This window comes from Melospiza georgiana, chromosome 11 (genome assembly GCF_028018845.1).
Source record: "Melospiza georgiana isolate bMelGeo1 chromosome 11, bMelGeo1.pri, whole genome shotgun sequence".
Classification (NCBI taxonomy): Eukaryota; Metazoa; Chordata; class Aves; order Passeriformes; family Passerellidae; genus Melospiza; species Melospiza georgiana.
Window position 1 is genome coordinate 9,499,242 of NC_080440.1, and position 26,973 is coordinate 9,526,214.

The 26,973-nt window shown below is 47.8% G+C and overlaps 1 protein-coding gene across 6 annotated transcripts in view; it reads right to left on the reverse strand.

Moving 5' to 3' along the window:
• Positions 1-916: 916 nt before the first annotated feature.
• Positions 917-26,973, reverse strand: part of PLXNB1 (plexin B1) — a 77,421-nt gene continuing 51,364 nt past the window's right edge. For 5 of the 6 annotated variants that reach the window (XM_058031813.1, XM_058031810.1, XM_058031811.1 and 2 more), the window contains 28 exons: positions 25,791-26,654; positions 25,531-25,656; positions 24,311-24,433; positions 23,264-23,357; positions 22,846-23,012; positions 21,668-21,819; positions 19,730-19,835; positions 18,282-18,418; positions 17,485-17,661; positions 17,135-17,303; positions 15,778-16,020; positions 14,356-14,532; positions 13,876-14,024; positions 13,413-13,513; positions 12,438-12,655; positions 12,072-12,250; positions 11,517-11,583; positions 10,816-10,962; positions 10,167-10,344; positions 9,258-9,361; positions 8,516-8,600; positions 7,642-7,808; positions 7,127-7,287; positions 6,737-6,884; positions 5,971-6,035; positions 5,814-5,889; positions 5,433-5,507; positions 917-4,884 (listed from right to left, as the gene is read on the reverse strand). In XM_058031813.1, coding sequence (XP_057887796.1) covers positions 4,780-4,884; positions 5,433-5,507; positions 5,814-5,889; positions 5,971-6,035; positions 6,737-6,884; positions 7,127-7,287; positions 7,642-7,808; positions 8,516-8,600; positions 9,258-9,361; positions 10,167-10,344; positions 10,816-10,962; positions 11,517-11,583; positions 12,072-12,250; positions 12,438-12,655; positions 13,413-13,513; positions 13,876-14,024; positions 14,356-14,532; positions 15,778-16,020; positions 17,135-17,303; positions 17,485-17,661; positions 18,282-18,418; positions 19,730-19,835; positions 21,668-21,819; positions 22,846-23,012; positions 23,264-23,357; positions 24,311-24,433; positions 25,531-25,656; positions 25,791-26,654 — 4,560 coding nt within the window. In that variant the 3' untranslated portion in view covers positions 917-4,779. Of the gene's footprint in view, positions 4,885-5,432; positions 5,508-5,813; positions 5,890-5,966; positions 6,036-6,736; positions 6,885-7,126; positions 7,288-7,641; positions 7,809-8,515; positions 8,601-9,257; positions 9,362-10,166; positions 10,345-10,815; positions 10,963-11,516; positions 11,584-12,071; positions 12,251-12,437; positions 12,656-13,412; positions 13,514-13,875; positions 14,025-14,355; positions 14,533-15,777; positions 16,021-17,134; positions 17,304-17,484; positions 17,662-18,281; positions 18,419-19,729; positions 19,836-21,667; positions 21,820-22,845; positions 23,013-23,263; positions 23,358-24,310; positions 24,434-25,530; positions 25,657-25,790; positions 26,655-26,973 lie in introns of those variants that run through there. The other variant, XM_058031815.1, reaches the window with a different exon arrangement.

Here is a 26,973-nt window from a genome sequence, read left to right on the forward strand (position 1 = left end):
CCCCCACTGCCACAAGCTGCGGCCTCACACCGGAGCTGGGCACGGCCTGGCCTCCCCCTCACGGGGGCCCTGGGCTCGCACAGCTCGGGTTTCCTGGCTGAGGCTGCCGAGAGCAGGCCCCAGCCCTGCAGCAAAGGGTTAACCCTGCCTGCAGTAGCTCTGCTGCAGCTCCAGGCTGCCAAACCCAGGCCAGGGCCTCCCAGAGTGGTTCTCCCCCTGCCTGTGCCCCTCTGCTCTCACCTGCCTTCCCTGCACTAAAAATACCGAGGGAGGGGGCAGAGGCTGCGCCAGGCCGGGTGCTGAGGCCTGCGGGGCAGTGGGCAGGGGACGAGTGGCTTGTGACCCCTAAAAGGGCAACAAGGACACACAGGGTACACAGAGCAGGGACTAAAAGAGGGGGAGAAGCAGACTGTACAAAACTCTGCTAGCAAAGGAAGGGGAGGGAAGAAAAGAGGACAGATGGGCCAGGAGCCAGATTGCTGTCTGGGAAGAACTGTGAAATTCATTTAAGAATTAAGTTGTTTTGGTAAATTAGGGGCACCGGTTTCTGCCTCATGCTGGTGACCAACAGTGACAACAGTGAAGGTTCAGCAACGCTTACCCACAGTGAGAGACCACAGCCAGGGCACCATGCTGCCCCAGGGCCAGCCCAAACTGTCTGTGGAGGGAGGCTGCCTGCTCCCCTGGGCAGGGATGGTATTTGAGCTCTGGAATCTGCAGAGGGATGCAGGTGGAAGGAGGCACAAGGTTATCTTGAAGAAACATAGCCTAGGGAGGAGGGAAAAGCCTCACTCCTCACACAGCTTCCAGGTCCTGGTGCTTCAGAGTACAGTTTCCACTTAGGAAGAAAAAGAGGCAAATACATTCTGTGTAATTTGCAATTGCATCATCCTGCAATACCAGCACGACACAGAGGTTGTATATTAAAATTTATTGAATTATTGTGTAAGAATTCTCTTTATTAAAATCATTTTGACTCTAAACTGATTATTTACAGACAAAACCTCTTATATCACCAATAGATTCCTACATCTCAGAACAGTATCTACAAACAGTTATTACACTATGTAACAAAATTCAGATTTTTTTTCAAGCTTTTTATATTAATTATTAATTCAAACTTGAGAAAGACAGTACCTTGGGCGCTCTGAGCAGAACCTAAGGTGTGGCAGGGCATAAATGCAGGTCAGGCCATACCATAACAGACAGACAGACACCAAGTCACAAGGCTGGGACAGAGCAGAGTCACCACGACACAGACCAGGAAAAAGACTACAAGAGCAAATGCCCTGGGTGTTCTGGAAACCAAAATAACCATCCCCACAAGAAAGGCACACATTAAAAAAAAAAAAAAAGGAGAAAAAAAAATCCAACAACAACAAAAAGCATCTTGCTGCAACCAGGGCACACCCTGAAAAAGATGGCATTCCACCAAAGCAGCAGCATTCAAGAACCCTCTATTTTCATTTAAAAAAATCAGCCATCATTTCTACCAAAATAAAAAAGCTTTCAGGTACAGCCTAAATTTGCCATCAGACAGATGAAAGGAGGAGCTCTCACATCTACATCACATGGGCACCAGCTGTGCTTCATCGAGCCAAAGGGAGAGACATTCAAATACACGAACGGAGATTTATCTTAACACTGATCAGTTCTCAGCCTTTCACCCAGACCACGGCAAAAGCAAGTCCCTCCCTCTGACCACAGCACTAAATAAAGCTGGGTGCCTGCCACGGGGAACATCGAGGTCCTGGGAGTCCCAGTGGAGCAGTGACATCCCTGCGTCCCACAGCAGGCTGTGGTAGCAGGGCTCTCTCTGCTGGTGCCCACTGAACTTGCTTCCTGTGAGCAAACAGGAACATCCAGACAGGATTCTCTGTCCTTGCCAAGGAATGTCTGGTTGGTTGTGGAATCAGGCAGAGACTGGAAAAAACTTGGAAGGATCAGGAGGAATAAATAAATAAGTTTTTCCCTGCAATAGGGAATTTCATAATAAAACCTGTTTTGTGCAAATTTAAATGCAACAGAACCCTGCCACAGAAATGGATTTTGCCACAGGAGAAGGGCACGGACGGAGATAAGAGCGGCCATGCCTAAACACCCAAGCTGATCCCAGTGAGGGCCTTCAGTGTGTGTCCTCAGGGAGCAGGATGCTGTATCTACAACACCAAGGACAGATGGATGGGAGGAGATGAGCACTACCAGCTGTCCACCCTCACTGCACCTGCACTGGGCAGTGTGTCCTGCCCAGCCATGCAAGGACAAGCTGAACATGTTAAGTAAGTCAATCACCTATGTTTAGCTCTATTTTTAAGTCTTGATTTTCAATCTAATAAAAGCAGACTTTCACAGATACACTTGGAGAAAGGAGATGATTTCCAACATCCAGGAACACAGAAGCAGGGAGAATGTGGATACCAGTGGGAGGTGGAATGAGAATTAAGCCTCAAGCCACTCTGTTCTGGGAAAGTGCAGAGATAATTCTGCAAAAATAGGGGCAGACACTAACAGTCTGTAGAGCCAGAAATCCAGCAGAGATTCTGTGGTGTCTGGCAGACACTGAGCAAGTTGGCGAGGCCACAAACCAGGCCTTGTTTCCTAGGGCAGAAAGTCCATCCACCAACACACAAAGGGACAATGCTACTCCACCACTATACCTGCACCTGCCTCAAACCAAGCAATCTCTTGCAGTCCCTAAAGGAATGGGCTTTACTAACATGCATTGTATTGGCTTTTTCCCATCCAGCAGTCCTTTCCTCAGCTTTCTGGGGTGACCAATTCAATCAGATTTAGTCAAGACAAAGGTTTCAGAGACGCTAAGTTCCCATGAGTTTTGTGGAAATGGATGGTCAGGCAGGAGTGAGATCCTAACTGGTCCTCACCTGGGCAAAGAGGCAAACTCTGCAGCCCCATTTTTGCCTGGCAGCAACCAGCCAGCCACCCTGCTGCTCTGTACAGCAGGATAGGAGCAGAAGGTTGCACAGGGATGCTCATACTCTGGGCACACCATGTACCTGGGAACCCTGCTATACTGCTGAGAGAGGCTCACAGAAGAGGAACAGAGGCCAGCATTAGCCTGCTCCAAGAACAATTCTGCAACTGCACAGAACTCGCACAAAGCCACAGGGCTGATGGAGCACGCCTAGAATTACTGCTATTTGCAATGTAAAGAGAGGTAGGGATGTGATCCTGCTCTGTTCTAGCTCTGCTCCCTCCTGGCCCACACAATCACCACCTCGGAGTAGCGGCAGAGGAGTCAGACCTGGACCTGCCCCAGGCACACAGGACATCAGTGTGGAATTAGCAGCTGGGGGGGCAGGGGTGGGGTGAGCAGGAGAGAGAACAAGTAAATCACCCTTATAAATTAGCTCCTAGAAGGGCAGAGGACTGTTCACAAAGTGGAGAAACTAAGGAGGGAGCAATGAGGAGCTGCCCAGTGACAGCTGCCAGCTAACTGTGCTTGTGCCTGCTCCAGCCCTCTCCTCCGTGCACAAATCATTCCTTTTTGCAGGACACCCAACCCTCCTTGGGAACATCATGGTTGTGCTTGACAGCTCCTTTGAGTTCACAGCTCACCAAATAAACCTTCTATGTGCCACAAGAGGAGAGTCTGAGCAGTGGAGCTGAGAGTTAGGTGTAAGGCAAGCCCTAAGAGAAGAGCACAAAGAGAGCCTGGGGCTGAGCCATGAGGAAAGGCGAGCTGCTGGTACGACAAGGGAGACACCTACAAGTTATCCCTGCAGACAAAGCAGTGGAGAAAACTGCTCCAGTGCTGACAGACGTTTGTCAGTAGAAGTGCACAGAGATACTTCTCCAAGAAAAGCTTTGTCTCAAAGCCACAAAGTTAAACATTCTCCTTTAGCATTTAAATACATTAACTTTGAGGGTATTTACAAGTCCAGTTCAGAGCAGCAGAACAGCTGGACACTGGAGGAAGGGGGAGTGGCACAAGGCATTTGTTGTGCTTTTCCAAAGAGCAGGGCAACCTCTGACCACAAGGAACCAGGAAGACAGATCCAAGCTGAGTCAGTGGAGACCGAAGCGAGCCAGGTAGCGACTCTCAGACACTGCAATTGTCCTGAGGGAAAGGTGAGGGGTACTGTTCATTTACAGCGGGCCCTGTGGCAAACACCCATGCTGGTGAGCACATTCCAGCCAAGCAGGTGCCATACACGAGCTGTCAGAGACCAGGACACTTGGGAACAAGAGACCTTCACCACTGGACATTCTCCTTTCCACATCCAACATCTGGGACCAGCAGGGACATTGCTGCGAGGAGTTTCTCAGGAGTGCTTGCTAGCTGAAAACAGAGGTTAGCACAGCAATCAACCCAGGAAAAGCTTCCTGATCCCCAAGGAAGTGAGTGGTTGCAGCAGGGAGTGTTCCAGCTCTGGAAAGGGCATCCATGCAAGGCTGAAGACTCCACAGACAGTGCTCGGTGTTGACACCTGGCTCTTCAATAACATGGTTTGCAAACTTGGCACATTCACATCTGTAGGAAGGACCTGTGTGGTCCCTCAGCAGTCTGCCAGGGAAAAACCAGAGTTTGTCCTTGATTTTTGTTTCATTTTGCTTTTAAAAAGAAAAAAAAAACTGTAAAAAAATATTCTCTGAGATGCAAGGACGCTTGTACTTTGTAGTGCCTTGGCCATCCCCTTGCTCACGTCACCCGCAGGTTCCTTGGAGAGTCTGGTTCCAATGGCAGCAGGACACCCTGTTTATCAACTGGGATGAGCACTGTCCCCATTCAGCCAGGGGAGAGCAGTCTGTCTGTGCCTGTCACAAATCTGTGACTTTATTCTCCACAGCTGCTGCAATCTGTTGCAGTCTATATCCAAGCTGCATCTTCTGTGCCGTTGGGTCTTCTTCCAAGGCAGTAATGATCTGCAACCAGACAGAGCTCACTGGCAGCCTTTCTCCAGCACACAACACCCAACCAGCTGAACACCATGCATTATGGAGAACCTCAAGCTGCAATTCAGCATGCTCTAGTCTAGAGTGGGTATGCAGTAATTAATCTCAAATTAACCACAAAAGAAGTATTCTAGATTCATTGTACTAACTTACAGACTTCACATGGCAAAAAAAAAAAAAAAAGCTAAACTTCTCACCTGAAAATTGAGTCTTTACTAAATTAATCTGAACTAACTGCATTTCTTCTTTAAGTAGAATATTTGGATATTGAAGTAAAAATAAAGAAGCACACATGAAAGCCCAAGAGGCTCCAAGTTAGAGATAAGTTCTTTTTGCTGATCTCCTCCCTTGCTCTTTGATAAGAATGAAACAAACTCATGACATGAGTTATGCATACCAATGAAACAATACACAGTGTTGGAATAGTCTGGCTGCTCTCAATTGTTAATTTTTTTAGGTTTTTTTGTTTGGGTGGTAGAACAAAGGTTTATTCATACCTGCTGAAAAGACACACTCACCTGGTCATAGTACTTATTGATGTATTTGTACAATTCATGTAGAGCCACCAGGGAATTGAGGTCACCTGAGTAGTTCTGTTTATAAGAAAAGAAATTAGACAAAACTGTGAGACATCTAACAATTGTCCTGTCAAATTCTTTGTCCTCACAACTCATTAAGAAAGCAACAGGAATTGTTGTATTTCTTGACTACCCCTTCTTCTCTCCAGTGCATGGTGGGCAGACCCTCACCCTAGCTGTGGTGCAGGGCAGCCACTAGGCACAGTCAGTGTGTCTGAGCAGAGCTGCACACTCAGCTGGAATATCCCGTGTCTGCATTAATAACTCTCTCCTGGATGCACAAGTGAGGGGCCAGGTAACTTCTGAAATACTTTTATTTACCCGTGACAGCTCAGCCAGGGCAGAGTTCATCTCCTGGTCACTGGCAGAGATGGTCTGACGAATGTCTGCGTAGTACCTGGACAGGGGCACACAGGAATTAGTGCATGGTCCCTGCTCCTCCCTGCTGGAACTACAGCTCCTCACACCCATCACTTACCTTTCCACCATCTGCTTGTAGCGAGGAATGTCCCGGGCATAAAGCAGCTTATTGATTGGAGAGTCCTTCAACATCCAAAACCAGAATGGGTTATGAAAAGCTCCTTTATTGTTCTGTGCACTAACCTCAGCAGGTAACACACTTCTATTTTCTGCCATTTGTTCAGGATCAGGAATTTTTTGTCCTCTGCATGGAGAGGCACTTCAAATAACAGGTTCTCTTCTAGTAATGCAGTCTGAGGTACCTTGAGATGAGCTGATGAAGGCACCCCAGGATCCCTAGTCCAGCCTTCCCCCTGGAGCTGGGTGATCACCAGTATGAGATCACACTGGCTATGGCTTTGCACAGCTGATGCCTGATGTGCTCCAGAGATCCACCCATCCCATCTGTGGTGACCTGTGCAGGACTGTTCCACCCTCAGCACAGGGTGAGTAGTGATGGTGGAAAGCCTTTCTAATGGCTAATGTGAATGTCCCAAGTTACATCCTGTGACTCCCACTGTCTGCTACAGCCAACTGAATTCAGCTCTGTCCCCCAAATAACTGCAAGCTGTAAATAAAGAGCATTCCTCAACAATTTCTTGTTGCTAAACAAAATCTGATCCTCCCTCCTCTCTTCCCAAGAGTCCCCATTCCTCTCCAGCTGCACATGGGAGCCAGGGGGAGCCTGGCCTGCTGTCCCCATGGTGCTATGTAAACATTTTTGCCTTCCTAAGGCAGCACTCAGCTCTCTGTGCCAGCCGTGGTCCTTTCTCCTCTGTACTCACCCGCCCTAACTTATGGTCAGCTATTGTGCAGGAGTCCATGAAGGTCTGTGCAATGACCAGCAGCACAGCGTCCACGTTATCCGACGTCTGAACATCAAAAACAAACTGGGGGTTCTTGATGATGTTGATCCAGAACCGCAGGGGGAGGCTGTAGAGAGGACAGAAGTGCAAAAGGGCATCAGCAGAGGTGGCAGCTACAGTGCTGAAAGATATTCTACATGTTACTGCATCTCTCTGCTTTGTTCTCCCAGCAAAACCAACTCTTCACCCTATGGTCTGCTGCCCTGCACTTGAATTTTGCTCCTCCTCAGACAGGCAGAGGTGGCTGTCACTTTGCAAGCTCGAAGCAAGTCAGCAGTGCCTCCTCCAGGGCCCTCAGGAACACCCTACCTGTTTGTCTTCCAGATATGGATGGTCTCAGGGTCTGCAATGCCATAGTGCATGGCCTGCTCATCTAACAGGTCAAAGAAGTACTTGACTGCCAGAGGAACAGGGCGGTTGGTACTGAGGATCACCTGGAACAAGTCATCCACAAACTTCTGCAGAGTGCCCTGTGGAAAATCAAGCAGGACAGGGTCAGCACAGGCAGAGGGGAATAGAGAGCCTAGGCCTCAAAGATGAGAGGTCACCCTCTTCTTCTCAGTGACAGCCCCTCATCCATCCAAGGGCACTCCACTCCCCACTGAAGGGAGCAGCAACAAAGGAGAAAGGAGGCCCTGTGGTGTGTGGAACAGAGGTCAGGGAGAACCTTGTGAACAAAGCAAAATGTAGAGGAGATTGAAATGTTCCCAAAGCCACTGCAGGTCAAGAGTATTGCTTCATCTTCAAACACACCCCAGCAATCTGCTGGGGGATATGAAGGAAGGCAAGATCCCAAGCACAACACAATCTGTGCTCCTTCTCACCTTCATTGAGAGCAGACGTGTCAGATAGATCTCTGGGATTGCCTTGGCCCGCTCCCGATCCCTTAAGCTCCCACGCCGATGCTTGGGAAGCTCTGGCTCTTCTGTTGGTTTTACCAGGTGCCAAAGTTTGATCCCACCTTCATCTGCATCCTCCAGCATTGGTGTTTCTAAACCAAGCAATTGTTTACAGATGAGTGTTGGCTCTCACACAGTAGATGTGGCCAGTGAGGCCCAAGAAAGCAAGATTTCCCGGTATAACAGAAACACAGATGGGAAGGAATCTCTGGAGGCCTCTATCCAGCTTTCTGCCAACTATACAGCAGGTTGTCTTTGTTCACCCAAAACCTTCAAGGTCTTGGAAACTTCCCCACACAGAGATCCCCCACCACCCCAGTGGTTTGTTTCAGGGTTGAACCACCCTTTTGCTGAAGAAGTTTTGTTCCATATCCAATTTCAATCTCAAACTGCAGCCTGTGGCTACTATCCCTCATGCCACAGGAGTATCCATGGGGTTGTCCACTCTGCCAGGCAGTAAGGAAACTGCTTGACATCCCATCATCCCTCTCAGGCTATGTTCAGCACCTGAAGGCACAAAGATTTCTGCAAGTTGCAGACTGTGGTCAGCCCTAGAGAGTCAGACAACTGTGCTTGTTCTGCATTTTCACACCCAGCCCAGCCTTCCTCTGCTCTCACACTTTTGCTTTTCTCTGACGTCACCTGATCAAACTTTCACATTTCCTGACAAACCTATGAGGGTCCAAAGCATGTGTCAGCCTTCTATATCAGCATAAAGCTGGGGCTACATCAAGAGACTTGTTCCACTAACTGGCAAGTGCTCTGAAGTAATTTTATGAGAACAAGTCATCAAACTCACTTTCTCCTGGGATGTAATCCTGATTTTCCCTGTGGATGTGCTTGGTCAGGCGTGGGACGAGTGCTACTGTTGCTCCATCAGGCACCTGCACACAAGGAAAACAACAATATTCAAAGCAAATGGCAGGTTTCTCATCAGCATAATAGGCAAGTGCTTGTAGAGCATAACAGGCTGTACTATCACTTGAAATAGGGACAGAAATAGGGATTTAGAGGCACCATCACTGTCTTTCCTGAGGGTGAGAAAATCTTGTCTGTACAAATTAAAGAACAAATGTTCAAAGCACAACGAAGATAATACTCAGGGATTGAGGTCATTCAGATCTAGAACATGTTGCAGCAAGGTACTAACATACTGCAAGATACAACACACTGGTGCAAGGTAATTAAAAAAATCCCTCTTTCCATTGTTAGAAGGTACTTGGCAGCTCAGTGTGTCATCACCTCCTGACTGATCTGGCCTGGAACAGGAAGAGATCCAGTACATCACCTTCACTGCAGTATGAACTTGTGCCTATCCTTCCAAGCCCTACACATGCCCACATCTCAGGTATGGGGTAAGGACAGGGTTGTGTTTGAGGAAGTCAGGCTGCAGCCACAGTACTGACTTAATTTGAATATGCTCTGCAAGAAAGGTCCGACCTTCTGACAGTGGTTCACCAGGAGCCAGAGCTACAAACAGAGCCTGACAGTGTGTACAAGGATGAGAGGAGAGATATGGCAATGGCAGACTGAGTTCCGACCTTGTAATGCTGAAGAGTGTTCAGACGTTTCCAAGTTCCTTGAACAACAGATGTCACATCCTCATCGGACAGTATCAGATGACCTGCCAGCCCTGATCTCCACTCTACAGCCATTGAAACACAGAAAAGGAAAGGATTAACTGCTCATTCGAGCCATCATCTGCGTCAACCTGGCTGACCTCATTAAACACCCTCTGCTCCTTGTCAGCTTTTACCTGTGCTATTTCACAGACAACATAACCTGAGCAAGTGTCTGTCATGATGCTGACTCCTGCAGTCCCAGGACAGACCCCTCTGAGCACAGGGACAGGTGGCCTCATGGCCTCCCATGTTCCACCTGTCGTGTTCCTACAAATTCTGTCAGATTGTGACTCTCCAAGGAGGTGGCTCAAACCACAAACATGCACCCATAGTTCTTATCAGCTACTATTTCCTCAGTACCTTCTCATCCCTAAATCAACAGAATTAAGAAGATGGAAAACTGAGTGTTTTCTCTCCCAATGTAAGTTCTATCATTCATTAGCTACCATGGACAAAATCCTCCCTGACATATATTATTAAAAGGCTGCCAGGAAGTGCCAGTCTATGCCCACAGCATCTTTGCACTGCACTCAAATCCTCCTCCCCTCCCACACTTTTTCCATATCCCTTGGACCAAGCCATTGCTGTGGTCTGAGTCTGGCAAAGAACACCATGAAGTGAAAGAGGGTGACCCCAATTGCTTTTTTCCCACCCCTACCTCTTTCTGTTACAGCCTCCTCCCTGTTGGGCTCAGCCAGGGTGGTCAGTGATTCTGCACACTCAGCACAGAGCGACAAATGTCACACATGCCAGGCTGCTGTGCACAGACACTGAATCACCATTCCTTCACTTCCTCACTGAGTTTTGTCACCAAAGAGCTCTGCTCACCGAGGTCCAGGGTGTCTGGGTCTGGCCGGTGACAGTATGGCGTCCCTTTATAGATCTGATCTAGGATTTTCTCCTTCACCTGCGTTATGGTGTCACAGTCCAGCACTTTCGCAGAAATCCCTTGAGATTCTTCTGCCCCTCCTGCACCAACTCCTGCTTGTGTCAAAGCATTTAAGGTCTGGGGAAGAAAAGGTCACAGCTACTCAGCTGATAAGATTACATCTGACACATTTACACCTTTGATGGCTGGCATTCAGGCAAGTTAACAGCTAGTCCTTTCACTGGGAGATTCAGAAGATAAAACATCACAGATGTTAAACACCTCATCTTGTATTCTTAGCCCTGTGTCAAGAGCTGGAAGCCGGTTCAAGAGCATTGGGCAGGAGCTTCGAGGTGCCATCAGCAACGTCACCCCCTTATTTCTAGACACAGCACAGCACGTACACCAGATGAGTGTGGTGAAGGCTCCCATCAGCCTGGGGCAAAAGTGCCTGATTTAGCAGAGCTCTTCATCATCTACGAACTTGTGCTGCTGGAACAAACCTGGCTCCTAGGAGACAGTGGCAGGATGTGCTGCACTTGTGCTTTGGTTATGGGAGCAGAGACATCCAGCCCTGGTGTACAAGAGGACAGAAGATTTGGCACTTACCAGAGTGCGGTACTCCAGGTCCTCTCTCAGAAGGCGGTTGTCATTCAGGGTATATTTGGCTTTCCCTGTCACCCAGTCCACTGGCCCTTTATCCACCTGGTGTTTGATTCCTCGAAACAGCATGTAAAGGGGTTCCCCAACAGAATCCTGGCATGGAAAAGAAGGAGAGAAATTCAGCTTGCTCCTCCCAGCAGAGCCTCAGGCGTGGAAACATGGATATCAAGCAGGACTGAGGATATAGCAGCTGAGCCACAGCAGGCAAAGACAGAGCCTGTGCCAACAGCTCCTGCTCCATGCACAGGAAAAGTGCACTGTCCAGCTACCAGAGAAATGCACATCACCAAGGCATTGTTCTGCCTCTGTCACTAATCTGAGAGAATCCTTGCTGCCTCCCCAGCCCTCTAGAAAAGGAATTAGACCAGCATCTGTCCTCCCATGCACAGACCAGCCTGTGTCCTGTGTGTTTCAAGATAAAGGAGCTACACTGAGGCCTCCATGACCTGGTGACACATCCTGGAAACAAGTGGTATTGATGCTGATTTAAGAATTCCCATTCCCAGTGAGCAGCCCAGCCCTTATCCCTCACCCTGAAATACAAGGTGACCCTGGCACTATTTCAGCTATGAGCGAGGCACAAAGCAAAGCTGTGCCTGTCTCCCCTCTTTTGGCCCCTCTGCATTACAATGGGACAAAGAGCTCACCCTCACAAAGGCGTACAGGCAGATGGACATCCAGTTGGTCAACAGCTTCTCTACCACTGTTTCTGTCCTGAAAAAGAGCATCAGGTTGGCCACAGAAATGTGGTGCAGAACTGGGGGAGATTTGGAGGTAAAGATTTGTGCCCTTTGGAAGAAAGGCAGACTAAGTCACAATACAGAATGGAGAGGAAAGAAAATCCTTTCAAGACCAGCACAGTTAATGCTTTTTACACTGCTTACTGGAAGCACTTGTCAGCCTGAAGGAGGCACCAAATCACAGAACTGGAGAGACAAGAAGCAGGAACAGTGGCAAGCCTCTGGCAGGTCTCAAACAATGGAAATGTGTTCAGATCAGAAGGATGACCAGATAGGAGACTATTGGGGATCTAAACATGGGAGATATCTCAGTTCAGCTTCCAAACATGGCATGACTGTGAACTCAAGAGACCTCTAAACAGCAAAGTGGGATTAGAAGACTTGGCAGAGCCTTTCAGAGTTTGCCAACCAGGCAGAAAGGCTCTGTCCCCTCAGGAGCGGGACCATGGCTGGCTCACTCACCTCCGCAGCATCAGCTTGGGGTTCTTGGCCACATACTGCTCCACAAGGTCGTTCAGGAGTGTTTTGAGGATGTCAGTGAAGTACTCCAGCTTCCCATGCAGCGACACCGTGAGCAGCGACGCCACATAGGCCCGGTCTCTGGGAGAGAAAGTGCGCTGGATCTCCAGAGTGTGGATGAACTGGTGGGAGACAGAAAAGCCAATGTGTGACTCTGCTGCAAACACAGCAGTCACAGCTGCTGGCTCTTGGAAGAAGAGGTGCAGATAACTATTAAGGAAAGAACCTTAACAGACACTGCCCACCTCCTGCTGCCAGTGCCATGGCTCTGGCCCCGCAGCAGGCTGCCAGCAGAGAGAGGGACATTACCTTTGTGAGGAAGAGTTTGCTGTTGAGGAGGTTGGAGAGCTGGACCAAGCCCTGCTCCACTGTTTGCCGTCGGCACTCAGGGATGTCAAGGTCCCTCTGCAGTGGGGACTCACGGTGGCCAGGAAAGAAAATGCGTTCTGCATAGGACTTGTAGTCCAGGAAGGGGATCCCTGTGCCCACAAGGTCACTTGTGAGGTCCATCATCTCAGTCATCAGGTCTGAGGGAAAGGAAAATGCCCATGAGGATGACACAACTGACATGATCTCAAGTGATGGCGCAGAGCATGAGGTAAGTGGAACACCCAGGGCCAGCAGCATGGGACTGAGAAACAGGAAGGATGTTTCCTCTCAGGAAGAGGTATATTGGGGTCTCATTGCTAGAACATTTAAAGCTAGACTAGGCAGCAGGAGAAAAAGCATGAGGAATGTTCCAATCAGGAGCTGGTTTCCAATTTTGTAAAGAGGAAGCCACTGTTCAACACACATCTGTGGTTACGGGCATTACCAACAGCAAACATAGAGTATTAGATACTTGCTCCTCACTCCTTCACACATTAATTGGAGACTACAGTCTCAGTGACCTGCAGAGTTTCAGAACCCCACAGTTGTAAAGAGCTGAAGTATAAAGCATGTAAGCTTAGAATATGGGCTGCAATTCAATTTGCCCTACACAAAGACTGGGCTAGAAGTCGTCCTAAGATCCCTCCAATTGTGCTGTCTTGACTTTTACCTCTTCACCTGAGTCTGGAGGATGAAGTGGAGAATAAGAGAGGTCTGTATAAATCACTGTGCCCTGAATTAAACAATTAAAAAAGGAAGAATTTGGCTCTACATTTCTACGCAGTGGCACAGGATAAATTATCGCCTGCTCTGAGCTACACAGACAAGTACACAGGAATGGGAAGAGAGGTAGGGTTGAGGGAAGTTCTCCAAGTTTCCCTGAAGCTGCAGAAACCCAGGAGCTCAGTGACTGACCTGTGAATTCCTTTTTGCATCTGTCCCGAACACTCGTTTCCAGATTTTCCAGTTGGATTTGAACTTTCTTGTAATCCCTCAGAGCCTGTTTGCTCTTCCTCCTGCAATAAGAAGGAAAATTGTTCTTGGTGGCACTAGCCCAGGGACTGTCCTTGCCAACTGCTATGCTGCTGCCAGGGCTGAGGCAATTTCTACAAAGCATCAATTTTGCAGGACACCACACAGCATACAATAAACTAGATGCGTCTCTTGAAGCATCTGTTAGATTCTAATGAACCACAGTGCAGACTGTGACTAGCAGTGCAACATGCCTCCTGCATCCAACACCCCCAGGGGCTCAGAATTTGGCACAAAATAAAGAAAATTGTAGCCTTGTTTAGGCCCAAGATGTACACGCTTGGTGACACCCACTGAAAAACACTGAGAGGAACTTAAAGGCTTCACCCATGCCAGCACTTCTTACCTGTATATGAAGACAATGACCAGAACAATCAGTGCCACAAAGGATGCACCAACACCCAAACCAATCTGTGCCTCCAGTGGGAAGGTGAGCTGGCTCTCTGTGTCATACTGCACTCGGCCCAGGAGGAAGTTCAGGTTTCCCATCTGAACCTGTGAAAAGTAAGTATTAGCCATGATGATTCCATTCCTCTGCGCAGGAATTAAATACAAAGCCACAGGGCTTCTCCAGAATGAGCACAGGGGGCACACAGCTGCCCAGAAGAGCTGTCCCACAGCAGTGAACCCAGCTATACTGTTTACTTTCAGACAACTTTAGCCTTTAAGAGCAGAATTTGAGAACAAGACCAGTTCCCTGCCACCCCTGTTACCTCCCCCATCCCTCAGCAGGGCTTGTACCTTTCCTAACTTCACATCCCACTCCCACTTCTTGCACATGCCTCTAGAAATGCCAGGGTTCCTGGCAGTGCTGCTGATGCCCTACCGTGAACTCCGGGAGCAGGTCCGTGCCCTCGCGCTTGGTGCGGTGCCGCGGAGCCGGCTGCTCCGAGGGCGGCTCGCAGTACAGGTGATTCCTTGTTAGTGTCTTCACCACACAGATGCCTTCCCCAATCATAGCCATAACTTCATCCTTGGAAATAGCCAGATCTAGATTTTCCCCCTGAAATACATTTGGACAGCACATGAGATCAGTGAAAAAACAACTATGAATTACCATGGCTTCAGAGAAGACGGAGGAGACCAATACCATGAGATGAAAGCAGCCTTTTTTCTTCTTTGTTTATGCTCACATGTGAATAGGCTGCAGGAGTTAAGTTTGTAAGCTAAAAAATTCAGTTGCATATGATTTAGATTTAGCTTTAGGACCTGTAGCACACTGCATAAGTACAGTTATAAATAGCCTGTCCTCTTAAGGCTCTTCAGCGAAACCCAGCTAAGCTCAGCTCTTCACTCTGTATGTTTAAAAAGGTAGTCTCATGTCAGTTAACCTGCACACTCAGCTGAGTCAATCAATGCCTTTCAAAGGTATAATATATCTGTGCTATTTCTCTTATTTGCTTTAATTTTGGGGAATTAAGACTTTTTCTTTTTTTAATAAAACCATGCTGACTGATGTTAATTACATTTTTATGCTTTAATGCTTTCTAAGCCCAGAGCTCTGTCAGGGTATCCCAACAGGCTGACAGATCAACCTCCTTGTCTTTTAAAGTTCTCTTCCAGTCTTCTCAACCTGCCCTACATCTCCATGATGCATTCAACTCCAATGGCAGTGGTCTAGGCATTTCTATGCTTTCACATCTTCAGAGTTTTTCACCCATATGCAAAAGGACAGCATGTGGAGAATTTGCACCTACAGCTGCACCCATTACCTTCTTTAAGAGTACTGGACTGAAAAGTACCTTTCCATACAAACAAAATACCTCAATTTTTTTCTTGCATGTACAGTAAAATAGAGTCACTGTGCTCTTCTGTATAATCTTTAATGAGTGATGTTTCTGCCTTCACTTAGTAACAGGTCTTCCCCACTGGCAGGATTCTTTTACTCCTAAGTTATTTCTGGATGAAACTAAAGTAGTTATGATAGAGTTAGCAGCTGAGAACAGGATGTGGGGATAATCTAGTACTAATATCTCATATACAAACAATTTATAAGGATTAAATAAAACCCCCAAAACAAACCACAGAAGTTTCCATAAGCCCTATGAAGCCCTAGAAATTATTTATGGACTCAGGAGGCTTTTTTGATGCACTTTTCCCTCCTCTTATGAACTGTTTCTCACAGTTCATAGCAGATGTGCTGTGACAGGTTGCAACCTGTCAAATGCTTTAAAAACCTTGGATGCTGTATGACACAAACTTAAAATTTCATACAAGGAACATGAATTCCAGCTGGTTTTTGTCTTACCTCCACAGAGATGACACTTCCTGGCTTGTGACGATATGGTTTGGCAGGGTCCTCAGCATTCAATGGTTTTAGGATGGGGTTGACTTCATAAGAGAAAGGCATGGGATGCAGTGAGTTGAAATCAAAGCTCAGATTATCCAGAATAAATTCCAGTTTGATTCGGACACTCCTCAACAGCAGGTTAATGGCTGGAGTTTTGCACAGGATCAGGTAGGAAGAGTTAACGAGACATGGTTCTTCAAACTAAGTGGAAAAGGCAAAAAAATGTGTCAGTAATGGAACACCAGTGCTTCTCCTGCAGCTTGGCAATACTTTCCACCCCAAACAATCTGGGGCCAGTCTGCATTCTTCTAGTCTGGAGAAATGCCAGAAGAACCCTGCTTAACTGTAAAGGGGAAAAATCCAAGATCTGAGGAATTCCCCATGTTGCTCTAAAGGAAAGCTTTCATAGCACTGGTTTTGTTGGAAGGTCTCAGCAGTGGGAATCAGCTCTGACATTCCCCTGGCAGCAAATTCTGGAGAGAGACCAGCTTTAGATTTCCCTGCTCTGAGAGAATAGGACCAAACATCTTCAATGCAAGGCTGTTTTCCCAGTCTGAATGCTTCTGTGAAAGTGTTCCCATGCCTGGTTGGATATGTTTTGTACATTCAATGAAAGCATTAGAGCATATTTTTTTCTGCCCTACAGTCACACATCTTTCATAAGAACATCGATAAAACCAACTTTTATTGATGCCTGTGCATCAGGAGCACATTTATGACAGGAAGCCCATCATCATTTGCACTAATGATGCAAATCCTTCTTGTACTCGGGCAGCCAAACCACCCTCTACCTCTGCAAACTCTGCTGCATGCTCTGTGACCTTGATGACCACATCAATATCTCTGTAATGACCCATCTCAGCAGACTGGCAGCAGGAGAGCAGAAAATAATTGTGGTGCTGGTAATTTCACTGCCTAGTTTTGTATGTCAGAGTGAAAGACATCCCAGGAACTACAGGGACAGACTGAAATATGCAAAAGGAAGAATCTGAAGCACAGACGCATTGAGCAACACAAACTCTCTGGCTCAGATGTAGATTCCTTTATCCCCACCCTGCTGCATTGCTATTTCTGTCCCACATCACAGTCCTGCACATCTCTAGGCAGAGGCAGACCCAGCCCATGGAAATGTTTGTGGAAGTGCTTAACCTCTCAGCCTGGCAGAGTACACTTCCATAGGCAAGACTGTTAGCATGATCCAAGCAGATAACAGCAAGTGGTGGGAGGAAAAAAGCCCTAGGGACAGAAAGGCCACTTCTTCAGAGGTGGAACATCAACCCTTGTGCACCCACACCCCCACAGAGTGCTGTGCTACCTGCTGGATGCTGCACAGAGAGCCCTCAGGACACTCAGAGTCCGGGACGATCCTTCGCCATCGCCCCGCTCCTCGGCGCCGGCGTTCAGATGGAGAAACCGTAACTCGGATCTTTGGTTTCTGTACAACATCCAAGTTGTATCCATGAACTCTGAGCACTCTCCCTCCACTGAAAGACAAAAGGAGTTGATCTGATTCACCTGTAATTCATTAGCTCAATTCTGTCCATCCTTCAGTTTATGCCCATTCTGACAAGCCTGGCTTCACCCCAAAGTGCTACTCAAGAGAGATGACATTGGTGCTGCAGCCCCAGCACACTGCCCAGGGGAAGGGATACTCATTCTTTCTACCTGAGGAAACTTTTAGGTGGCTCTGCAAAAGTGATGTTGGGATCCAGAGTATATCTAAAGAGGGATCCTTCCAATCTCCGCTCCTGCTCCCCGTATTTGATGGTGACTGGGAGTTCTGTGGACACATTGCTGGGACTTGTCTGGCATGCCAGCTGATCCTCTGTCATCTCAGAGAGGCTTGGAGAGACAAGAAAAACAAGGGATTAACACAGCCACTGCAGAGACAGATTTTATAGTACCGTGTCTTTCTCTTCGTAGAGAGTCTGCAAACCTCTTCTGCTATTTTCCTGACTCTCATGATAAAAGCTCTTGTGCCTTATCTGTGCAAGCAACAATTGCTGGGCAGCTATTGGGAGCAGCACACAGACAAAAAGCAGGTACAATCAGTGTCCAGACTGAAGGGACTGGACACATGCTACCAAGGCATGTGCACCTCCTCACCAGCAGTGAGGTGAGGCAGATTTTTGTGTCCCTGGGTGCAAGGAAACAAGCAGCTCTTGGGATCAGGCTGCAGAAGCCAACTGCAGCTCCCCACCAGCAAAAGCAAAGTGTCAGGGTGGGTTACAGTCCTGTCAAGGGACAGGCAGAACAGAGGTGTGCAGCCCTGCTCATGCCCAGGGAAGGTGGGCCAGCATCTAAGATGGTTGAGGTTGCTGCCATGACTCTCACAGGGAAGATCCCCTGAAACACAGAGGAAAGCAGAGCTCCAGCTGCTCCATGCAGCCTCACACCCTGGGAGGATCTAGGAGGGACTCGGGACAGTGCACAGATAGCATACTGGCAAGTTTTGATCTTACATTTGGCAGGGGAGGTCTCCAAGCAGGACACTGATCTCATTAGGATGCCCAGTCAGCAGCTTTGAGCCTAGAAGGGTAAGGCAGGTTCCTCCTGCTTTGGGACCCTGGGTTGGAACAATGGATTTCAGCTCTGGATTCTAGAAGAGGGAAGAAAAAAAAATAAAAGGGAAGTGAATGACAAGGACCTCAAAAGACAAGACAAGGAAAGAAAACAGCAGTATGTGTTCAGTAGCCTACAATGCTCTGAAAATAGAAGCTACAGATCCAAACTACAGCCAGGCCTCAGCTGTACTCCAGCAGCTACTTTACTGAGCAGAGGAGGGATCAATAACACCAGCAAGAACCATGAATCAAGGACCTCTCCACAGAGGGCCAAAGGCATATGGATGCTGCAAACAGCAGAGCTCTGAGCCTCACACACAAACCTGAGGATTAACAGTCCAAAGGGATTGTTCAGATCAGTAACTGGATTAATAACTCAGTTTAAGAAAAACAAGGTAGAAAATAAATTGCTTGTTTGCCTAACAGATGAGGAGATTAGCAGCAGGGAGCCCTAAGAATTTTTGTTGAGACCTGTGCTGTACTAAAAAAAACTTAGTACAACTGAGGAGCTGCTGCAAAATTTAGCCAAGTGACACAAGTAAGTCACTCCTGACAAACAAAAAGCAAGATCCACGAAGTAAGAAGGAGGAAAGAGACTAAAGGATAAAAAGCAAACATGTACACCGTTGCTAGTCTCTAAATAGCATCCTGGTGATAACCAAAAGAAGAGCAACAAGCATAATCTAGTACATAAAATGGTTCTATCAAACCAAAAATGGAACAACTCGAGACTTGTCAGAATCTCTTGTAAATTGCACAGAAAGGAAGAAAAAGAAGCAATTGTATTTACTTAAGTATTATTTCATAGTTGCCGGGTTTAAGATATCAAAAAGTTATCAGAAACATGTTTAAAAATGATAGGAAGCATTGCTCCACACAATGCACAGGAATTTTGGACTTACTGGCACCAGCTGCTGAAGGTCAGAAGATAAAAGCATGTTCAAACAGCAATTTGCATATTAACAAAAGAAAAGTCAGCAGTCTTTGTAAGATGTTCAGTCATCAAAAAAAAAAAGTCTTCAAGTTGGAAACAGGAAAAATACAGAGTATCCTTAAGTATTTAACAGCTACCATTGTCAAAAAAAGAAATAAAATCACTAGACTACAGGATCTTTAGTATTACCAGTACAGCTGTTCTTATAATCCAAAGGGGGGTGAGGGAGGAACAAACAAAACCAAACGAAAAAAAAAAAAACCAAACCAGTACACCACACAACACAAGCAGCAGAAAAAATCAGATAAAAATACCAGCAGCAAGGGCCTGGTAGAGTCCTGTAAGTTCATGCAATAAACAGCCATTTAGCAGAGATACTGGGAAAAGAGGGGAGGTATTTTAGTTCTATTACCTGATAAGTGAAAACATGACCAGAAACCCCACGGCCTCCTCCAGGCACCTCCACCACGATGTGCCCAAACCTCTCGGTCCAGCTCCCGCCGGTGACGCACACGATGCTGCAGGACAATCCAAGAAAAAAGTCACACCAGGGGAGAGCAGGGGAGCCGCATCCACTGCAGCACGGCCTAAAACCATCTAGCAACATCAGTTCCCTTCTTCCAGCCTTATCTGATGCTCAGAATATGCAACCAAACATCAAGAAATACCTCTAAAAAAGCTGGGTTAGGTGCAGCAGGAAAAAGCAGGGACCAGTTTCAAACATGCTCATCCTATCTAAAATTACTCTTTCTGGGACAGACAGGATGAATCCCACTGTGTTACAGATACACAGAGTCCAAGAACTCTTCTATATTCCAGAGCTGAGCAAAATCAGTTGCATCTGGAGGGACCTCAGGCCAGCAGTGGTCAATCCACACACTAGTGCTGTGTCTGATGCAGAAGACTCAAGACCTGGGTTTAGCTGTCACTGGTCTTTAGCAAGTGGCCTCTCCAACCAGCCAGATCTTCTGATCTGCACCAGCCATTCCTCCCAGCCCTTTTTCCAGACATAATTTGCTATGGGAGATGCTGAAAAGATGAAAAGTCTAACTGTACTTAGAACAGAGCAGCAAGGAGTCCCATGTTACAGCACTCATTTGCTAACAGAAAAGCTAATCTGCAGGAGACTTCCCAGCCCTCCTGCATAGCAGGAGATTAATTTTGTCTGGGCCTTGCTCAGGAGCAGGTTCCGGGTTCACAGCTATATCCCCTCAACTAAAGAGGCTGAGGAATTTGAACTTAGTGCAGTCCAAACCAAGACCCTGTGATGCCAGGTGATTTACAGATACAGAACACAGACAGTGCTAACCCCAGAAAGATTAAGCTCTAATTCTAGGATGAAAACAGAAAGCAGATGGATTCAGACAAACAAATTGCACAGACAGGACAACACTGCTCAACACAGCAAGCCATTCCCAGCAGGATCTTACCTGGCTCCTAGAGGGAAGGGTGCTACAACTACTGCTACCATGAAATGGAAAAACATGTTTGTGATAGCTCTGACAAGAATTTACTCACAATTTCCCTCCTCTTCTCCTGCTGGTTGTTTGGCTCCTCTCCCTCCCTTGTCCAAAGCTCCCACCTACCTGCCCTGTCACGGGCCAACTACACAAATGTCCTTTTCTCCTTATCCCCCATTCATACCTCTTAACACCTAACTACTGCTTTATTATTTTGTTCTGCCCTGGCCAGACACACCAGCTGCACAATTCTCTATCACTGACACGAGCCAGATTCAGGAGGATAGGTCTTTCTGCTTCTCATCCTTCTCCTTGCCACTACTTTTACAAGCACTGTGTGACCTGTCAGGCATTCCTGGCCACCAAAAGAGTGGCACTGGGCCCACCAGGATGTCCTCATCTGTCCCTGGCAGGGAGGATCTTTTCTTTGAGTTTGTTCCTGGGGGGAAGTCTTGCTAGCAAGTGAAGACTGATAGTCTAGGGGTCTGCCTTCAACCACATGCTCCCATCCTCACCCTGTGTTAACACAGTCAGGCTATTTCCCTATCAGTGACACTTGCACAAGCCATGTCCTTTGCTTTATTGAAATCTCCTGTGGCTGAGTGAGACACCCATGAAATTGCAGGGTTCTGAGCCCACAGCTCCATGCTGTCTGGGCAGTGTGGTTGGAACAAGGCATCACTGTTTGGCTGTCACCTTGTACACACCCTTATCTCTCTAGGGTCACTGCCTCAGCAAGTGCTCACACAGTGACCTTACTCAGGGCATTTCCTGGGAATGGGCAGGGCTCAGCATCTACTACAGCAAAGTCAAAGACATCTAAGGCTGGGTCAGCAGCCAAGGGAAAAGCCAGCGCCTGCCTCTGGGAGAAGGTTTCACAGATACTCTACCTGCTAGAGATCTCATACTCTTGAGCATCTACGGCACAGGGAATTCCTGCAACAGTGACAGTTTCTGCAATGTCTTGATGTTTCTGCCCGAGGTTTGAGCCAGTGATGGTGATTCTAGTGCCACCTTCCACTGGTCCAGACAGGGGGTACACCTGCAAAGACATCCGCGCACGTGTAAATGTCACAGCATCTCAGACCTCCACAGTCTGGTGACTGATCTACAGCACAGGGCCCTTCAGCTGCCCTGGTGCAAACTCTGCCTGTTCAGGTCACTGCTGTTGACTCCTTTTACTGGCTTGGACTAGTCCCAGGCTGCAGTCTCACCAGAAGAAAGGCCATAAAGAACATCACAGTTGGAGCCTTCTTTCTCAGACCTCGCTGATGCCAGCAGTCCCCACCCAGAGGTGATAATCCACTTAGAAGGCAAAGACTGCCCTACTTTGCCTTCCCATCAACATGCTGACCACTCCACAGGGCATTTCTGCTGAAGAGTGGGAATGCACAAGCCAATACATGTTACTAGTATTGAAGCAGCAAGCACCATTCCCCCCTCAGCATCAGGACAACAATGAATTGCATGCTGCACAAATGTCAAAGCTCTGTCCCTGAGCAGCATCCAAGGTAAACTAAGACAAGATGCAGCACATGGATGTTGTGTGCCACTGAAGGGAGGACAAGCTGACAGCAAAAGGGACACATGGCTACAGACACTTGTCATGTGGCAGTTAGCAAGAAACATTTAAAATAAACAGACAAAAAATAATTATTTCCAGGAACCTGTCATGCCTTTCCCATCATTGCTGTGCTGTTGCCATTAGGTTTTACCCTCCTCTGCCCCAGGCTTAGTTGGGCCAACCTGTTCCAGGGTCTGGCTCAGGACAGTTGGAGGATCCATCCTGTGGACCATTTCCCAGCTCCTGAATGATTCTGGTGTGCCAGTTTCAGCTGAGATACAAATGAATCATTCCCCACTGTTCTCTATTAGCAAACTGAAAGCCCAGCAACAACAGTCTAGAATTCTCACAACACTGGGGACTCCAACTGAACTTCCTCTTCAGAAGGTCAATAAATGAAAGAGCTGCACTGTTTGCTCTCTGAGTTCACAGCCCTTTGATTTCCACTGCAGAACGGAGCCCTCCTTGCCCTGTGTGCAGTACACCAGTGAGCAAATTACTCACAGAGTGAATGAGAGGTGCTGGACACAGGTCTTCAATTTCTTCTTTGCAAGAGCCCCTGAAGATACAGCTGGGGTTGTCACCTCCACACCACACACAGTTGTACTTTGAGTCAGCTGTTTGGCAGCGGCTACAATCAGTGTGTCCCACAGAGCAGTTGTAAAAAGTCACTGCAAAGGAGAAAAATTCAGAGGTACCTGCAAACATCCCCACAGGGCACAGCATAACCCAGCAACCTGGTGTCTTGTACAGACCCCACTCCTCCTCCTGCCCCCGTGACAAGTGACACAAGTGCAGCTCTGCTTTCCTTAGTTTTCTTGTGATAGGACTACCACAAGTATAAAAAGCCTCATTTGAGGATTTCTCAATTCCCTTCCACCTCATCTGCTGTGTTTTTACTGGAAAGGTGTTGCACTCCTACCATGAAGATCTGCAGCACTGTCCACTCGAAGGTGCCGTCGCCTCTGCACAAACACCACAGCATTGAATTCGAGTTGAGGTGCTGTGTAACTGTACTGCAAAGACAAAGATCACCAAGAGGACTTAACTCAGGCAAAAACAAACCAGCTGAATGGGCAAGAAGCCTCAACACTGAACAGCACATGGCACAAACAGCCTACATGGAACTTCCATGCATGCAGACAAGGCTGTGTTAGTTGGGGCAGTGGCAGCACAGGTTTGTCCTCATGGTTCACAGCCACAATTCTGCTCTAGAAAGAGCAGCAGGTTTAGGCTCACTAAGATGAACACTGAAAACCCAGTCTGTGCTCACAACAATACTCGTCTAACTTCCTAACTGCATTCCTAAGTGGCCAATTCCTATCTACAAGCCACCTGCTCAGAAAGCTGCTCAAGCTGGCATTTATATAATTTCAGTAGAGCTGACAATGTAGGATCACAATTGGTCTGCAGGGCTTGTGCACAAGAGCCTGTGTTGTTCTTCCCCTTTAACTATATGAGTTTGTGAAGTAAAAATAACATCTCTGCTTGCAAATCTTGCCTTAAGTAAAATTCACACAGCATCCAGAAGTGTACATGTCTGTTTTAGCTTTCCCTGATAATTTTATAATCCACAGGCCTGCTTCTATCACCAAGGACAAAATCAGTACTACAAACCAGCATTTTCTTCTCACAAAAGAACAATCATCACAGGAGTCATGATGCAGAGAATGACAAACAACAGTGCCTCAAGCTAAAGCAGGAGTGGCAACATGCTGGCCAGTTCAGAGACAGCACCATCCCTTCCACAGCTAGTGCAGCAACAGATCATGTGGCTCAGACTGCACAATCTTCCTGAAGTTGAAGGTACCAGTACTGGCAGGCAGCAGCATCATAGCTAAACGCCCCAGAGTGCTAAATAGCCTACAAATACTTTTGCAAAATATGCTCTTTTCTCCAGAGCTTGCCTTCCATCCTATTCTCCTGCTGAGCAAAACCTGCATGAACTGTGAAATGGCACAGCACTCACCTGGTTCATCTGGCAGGTGATATAACAGAGGGACTTGTTTGTTTCTTCTCCTTCCACATAAGCTTCCATCACCACTGTCCTCCCCTCCAAATTCAAGACACACTCATAGTCCCACTGCTGGTCCTGCAGGAGGAGACACGTGGCACCATTCCTCAGTGACACAGAGCTTTGGGCTGCACAGGTGTCATCCTGCCCCTCTCCAGTTCAGCACCCTTCCCCAAGCCACCAAGCCAGTGGCATGCTCCTCTTGTTCCCCTCATTATGCCAACTCTATTCTATATTCAAGGACTCTCTATGCAGTGACTGCCTCCATGTGTGAAGGGCAAACCAACACAAAACACCCAGAAAGGAGTGTGTGTGCCACTGTGGGGAGAACTTAGCACAGAGAGAGAAATAAAAAAATAAACAAATAGTGGGACTGTGAAGTTATGCCAGTACATCCCTGTGAAACACTAGCTGGAGATGAAGAATAGAGTACACAGATTAGGAGAGAGCATGTCAAAACCATTAAGTGTGTATTTCTCCTCCCTGTCTCTTTCCTGTAAACTTTCCACCAAATAGCTTAGATACTTCCTGTAAAAAAGCTAGATATGCATCTCTCTGGAACCAGCTCTGCTCCTCTGAGCAGCGCAGTATGTCAGCTTTAATGTATAAAGTAACAATTAGACTGTGGGCTGCATGTTCTGAGTTGTTTTTTTGTCAAAGGTTACTAAATCATCTTCTGTCTTGAGAAGCAAAGAGAAATTTTATCAGAGGCACACCCAAGAAACAGCTGTCAAGGGTGGTTTTCCCCACTGCAGAAGTTTCAGGTATGGCAGGAATAGCCACATTAACGTAAGCATGCCAGAAAGTAAAGGGAACAGATGACTTGTCTTTAGCTTATGGAGAGACAAACAAACAGGATGGATTCAGCAGAAAGTTATTCCAAGAACTACCATCTGCAGTGCAGCACAGGTGCAATTTAATCCAAATACATGCAGATCTCCTCCAGCAGGTTGGTGCACACCTGTACTCTCCCTTTCTCTGGGTGACCTTCTACACATGAAGACATCCAGTTATGGAATTCTTTATGCACAGAAATAGGTTATTACTCAAGGAGAAGCCTAAGCAGAGTCACACCTGTATCTTACACATATTTTTAGCAGCCCAGTGGCCAGGTTGCCCAAACAGTGCCCTGCATTAATGCAATTGCTTGATGGTGATGGCATTGAGCTGCCTACCTGATACAGGTGGAAGTTCTTTCCCAGCAGGGTTATCTTCCTCGCCACGTTGACTGGAAACAGTGAAGATCCCTGGATTCCCTGCACACATGGACATGCATTTGGACCCCAGCTAGGCTCCTCACTCTGTAAAAAAAAAAAAACACAGGACACAACCCCTCCTATGTGCTGAAATCTGTAGATTTCAGATCAGCAATCTGTAAGAAAACTTCAAAGAGTTACAGCCTTAGACCGTGAATTACAAAAGGCCAGTAACTTACCTCCTCCCAAAACTCAGGGGCATCATACTGATAGTCGAGGTCAGGGTGAAGGATCCTGGGAAAGTCAGGGACATCCCTCTCTGAAGAATCACCATCACCCGACAGAAGAGTAGAAGCAGAGAAAAGAGATGTGTCGTTCTCAGCCTGCAGCAAATCCATCCAGTCCTCTGTGTCCTGGAGCTCTGTGCCCTCCTCCAGCAGCCACTGTGGGGGAGCCGATGTTGGGAGCCCTGAAACAGGGAGCTCAGTTCCCGGCAATCCAGGAGCATCATCAGAGACAACAGGGCTCCCTGGCACCTGGCTGGGGGTCTGGGGAGATGAGATGGCAGATGTCAGTGCCTCTGTGGTAGGAAAAGGACTTGGAGGCCACTTGAAAGTCGTGACATGAGGGGAAGGTGTTATAGCTGCCGCTGGAGATGTGTGCAGAGGGCTACCCCCGAGGGTAGTGGTGGGTGGGTCTGTGTGCTGGGCCTCCTGGGCTGTGGCTGGCCCTTCAGTGGGCAAGGCCATGTGATCCATGTTCTTAGACGGGCTGGAGAGCACAGATGCAGCAGGAGAAGTTGTCTCTGGCACAGTGACAGGTTTGTCTGCCGGAGGCGGCAGCGGGGCCTCCGTGGCAGCGTGCAGGGAGGCGCCCTCGGTGGGCAGGCTCGGCTGGGTGTAGCTGGGGCTCCGCGCCGGCTCCGTGGTCACCTCCCAGGCTGCGGAGGGCGTGACGTGGATGGCCTCCGTGTGGGGCACAGTGCTGGGGCTCACGGGCACAGGGGTGGTGACAGCTTTTGTGGCCATGGTGGGGGCTGCAGTGGAGGATTTGGTGAGGGGAGCAGCTGAAGAGGGATACACGATCAAGGTTGGGATCTGAGCCTAGAAAGAAAAAACACGGTGAGAAGAGAAGAGAAGAGAAGAGAAGAGAAGAGGGAAAGAAATGAAACAGTAAAGCCCAAGCAGAAAAACACTCTGTATGACTTCCCATAGACAAGACACTGTTCCACCCTCTGGATTTTAATGAGAGCTATATCTTGTACCATCTTGTGCGATGGGACTGGGGAATGTTCACAGTGCAGAACATCCAGCAACACTCCCTCTTCCCACAGATGCCTGCACTGGCCTCCTCTCAGAGGGAGGTCTGCTTCATCCTCCACAAAAATGCAAGGCCACCTGTGACAGCCACACACAGGGCATG